We start from the raw sequence: 3,276 nt of genomic DNA on the forward strand, positions 1-3,276 counted from the left end.
TACTGAGAATTGAGGAATACCAGGATATACTGAGAATTGAGGAATACGAGGATTGAGGAATACCGAGAATTGAGAATACCGAGAATTGACGAATACCGAGAATTGAGGAATACTGAGAATTGAGGATACAGTAGAATTGAGCCAGAGCGAGAGCGCCATCTGTCGTGGTGTTTGAAGCGTGGATTGCCTAATGTGATGACTAACGGGAGCGATGATTTCATGTGACACCGCCATCGCTCAGCCGCACGTGCCTCGTTGTGACGTCGGCAGGCTGTGTGACGTAGGTTGATGCGTAAGCCGAGTTGCACCGCTTGCGTGCTTGCCTCCACGCATGAATAGTCGATGCCACCATTCCGGCAGAGCGTTGCTTGCACTGTGTGTCGATATGTTGTTGTAGGGTCGTGCGCAGATATATACATATATATTATATATACGTTGGTACGCTGTGCGGGTGAGTAGCTGGTGATTAATTAATTACTTAATCGCCATGGCTGATCAGAAACTCGAATTGAGAATATGCGACGAAACGGAGCAGGAGATGGAGAATGGAAAGACCAGCGCAAATGGCTTCGAGTACACAGCTGGTAAGAGTTATGAGTGCCAGTGTTGTTTGGAAGCTGTACTATATACTGCGCTCATTAACCATGTAACGATTTTGTACAACGGCTATTATCGACCTATTAACCTAGTTATCGACGCCCCCCTCCAGATTCTGAGCTATAATTGGGAGACGTAGGGGTGTGTTTAACTCTAGTACTTCGCTCCTCCGCAGGGAAGGGCTGGAGTACTAGCTACTACTAGTAGTAGTACTAGAGCTAGGGTGTGTTTAGATGTGTGAGATACGTACTGCCTGTTTTTTTCTCCATCAAAATTGCTTACGTATTGTGCAGCTAAGTTTCTGTTCAGAAACGCGTTTGCAGCGTTCTATATATATGTTGCTACGTGTGCGTCTGTCGTCTCTAGTTTACTATGTGTAGTGATGCTATGCGCATCCAGAGTACATATTATAATACATCTCTATTATGAGCTCTTGATGCGCAAGAAATCAAACTAGCTTCTCCGGCAAAAAGCAGACTATGCCGCTGCACAAACCATAACCAAACCATATAACGTCCAAACCAGAAGCAAGGGTTAAAGGCTCACAATGCGCATCCAAACGCTAATTTCTCCAGTACTAGACTAGCAAATACTTCGTGTCATGCATAATCACACTACCTTATGACAAAATAAACTCTAGTTGCTCCCATTTCACTGCGCGTTTGCTTAAAACCCACAAGAAAGAGGTGAGAAAACTGGCATTCTGGCGCAAACGCCAGAAATTATGCATGTGCTTGTTGTCCATTGGCTGATGGTAGCGTGAGCAGAACACGTGATAAAAAACAATCGCGTTGATTGGTTCAATTGTCTTTTCGCCGTCACGTCAGCCGGCAAAAGTCAAACTCATTTGACTTTCGCCGTCGCCGTAAAACCCGGCTGGCGCCGTGCCGTGTCAGTGGAGACTGCGCCATAAGATATAATAGATTTGAACTTTGCCGGTAGGGGTGAACGACGCCGTTTCCGTGGCGTTCCGCGTCACGCCGCGTGTGTGGAGACGGGGCTTTAGGGTTAGGGTTGCGGCGGCGGGGCGGCGGCGTCGGCGGCCCACAGGCGGAATACAGCGGCGGCGGGACACTTTGGTCTGCCGGAGAATTTAACTATAATTTTCAGCACTGCTTCTACGGCAAAACCGGAGAAGCAGTGCTGAAAACAGGCTTTCAGATTTGAAAAGTACAGGAGGACTACTAATGACTTCCCTAGGACACCATAGGGGGACTTTTCACGCTCCATAATCACACCCTTAAGAGGCATGATGGAGAGCTCCACTAAAAAATCACACCCTTAAGAGGCATGATGGAGAGCTCCACTAAAAATCACACCCTTAAAAGGGATGATGGAGAGCTCCTTGAGGGCTCTCCTTCATGCCTCTTGGGGTGTGATGATGGAATCATGACTAATCCTCAGTCTAGAGTGAAATCCAAAACGAAAATTGGGATGTCATGTCAATCTGCTGATTATCATTCATCTTCACCTTCATTCATTCAATGGCTTCGTCATGATTACATTATTTTCATCCAACAACCCAACACTAGCACACAGATTAATAAAAGAGTTGATCGGATGTAAAAAGAAACTTGTTTTATTTATTCTGATCTTCATTCTTAGAGACTCTAATCCATGTACCTGCATATTTCAGCATGAAATATCATCACAATCCATCAACAAACTAGCCAAATTACTTGTACGTACTAGCCACGTATGTAGCCCCTCCAGCCCTACGACTGTTTCACGTCGGCAGAAAATCACTTCTCGCCACGTATAGTGGAAAACGAGCAGGTAACTTGTGGCTACCGTTTAGGTACCTGTATTTGGATGCTGTTGTCTAGCTACAGTATAAACCAGAGGGTAGTAACCTGTACCTCTGCCATACGTTCAGTTACTTACACACCACAAATTGTTGTGTGTTGCTAACCTTTTTGTACCCCCTACTACATTGACAACTCTATGGAGCGCTATTTCAACATAATAATTTTTTTTTTAATACACATACTTTTCGTGCGCGATTCCAACCACTTTTATGAGGCGCGATGATGCACGCATCGCACAATTTCGGGTGCGCGGTGGAGCGCAAGCGCGATCGCGCCCCTTAAAAATGAAAGCCTGTGAAAACGTACACTTGTTTCTCCGACGCCGGAGATCCAACAAGAAAATTTGTTCTTAATTCTCCAGCATCCGGAGAACTAACGATGGTTTTCACCGCTGCTTGACCAGCCTTTTTGTTGTGGAGATTTCAGGGGTGGTGACGTAATAAAACCACACTACTTTTTTAAAATAGCTACGGGTAAACTACACTATAACTGCGTAAATAGAAAGTTTAAATAACCACCCCCTAGGGCCACTGCTTTATTCTACTATTCTATGTGCCTACATCCTGATCTAAAGTTTTAGTAACTGTGTAGCAAATGCATTAGTTCAAGTTACTATGCAGTGAAGCCAAAATTTAGTAAATATAGCTACTTTTCTGTGCACCGACATCCTAGATTCTAAAGTCTAGTGAATGTTCAGTGAAAACAAAATTTCTAGTTACTATATATGTGCTGAACCGTAAATGAAGCCAATATTTAGTAATTATGATGACTATTGTTGTGTACACTTCACTTCTGTTGTCCCAGCTCTAGTAACGGCACTGTGTATAGCGAAGCTTATAGTAATAGTAACTACTTATATATATATATATAT

General features: G+C 44.0%; 1 protein-coding gene across 1 annotated transcript in view; it reads left to right on the plus strand.

The window, feature by feature from the left end:
* Window positions 1–381: 381 nt before the first annotated feature.
* Window positions 382–3,276, plus strand: part of LOC106813286 (mechanosensory protein 2-like) — a gene marked incomplete in the record, with an annotated part of 23,563 nt that continues 20,668 nt past the window's right edge. The window contains 1 exon segment of the mRNA XM_014817392.1: window positions 382–584. Coding sequence (XP_014672878.1) covers window positions 488–584 — 97 coding nt within the window.

The sequence above is a fragment of the Priapulus caudatus genome, unplaced genomic scaffold (assembly GCF_000485595.1).
Source record: "Priapulus caudatus unplaced genomic scaffold, Priapulus_caudatus-5.0.1 Scaffold751, whole genome shotgun sequence".
Taxonomy (NCBI): domain Eukaryota; kingdom Metazoa; phylum Priapulida; class Priapulimorpha; order Priapulimorphida; family Priapulidae; genus Priapulus; species Priapulus caudatus.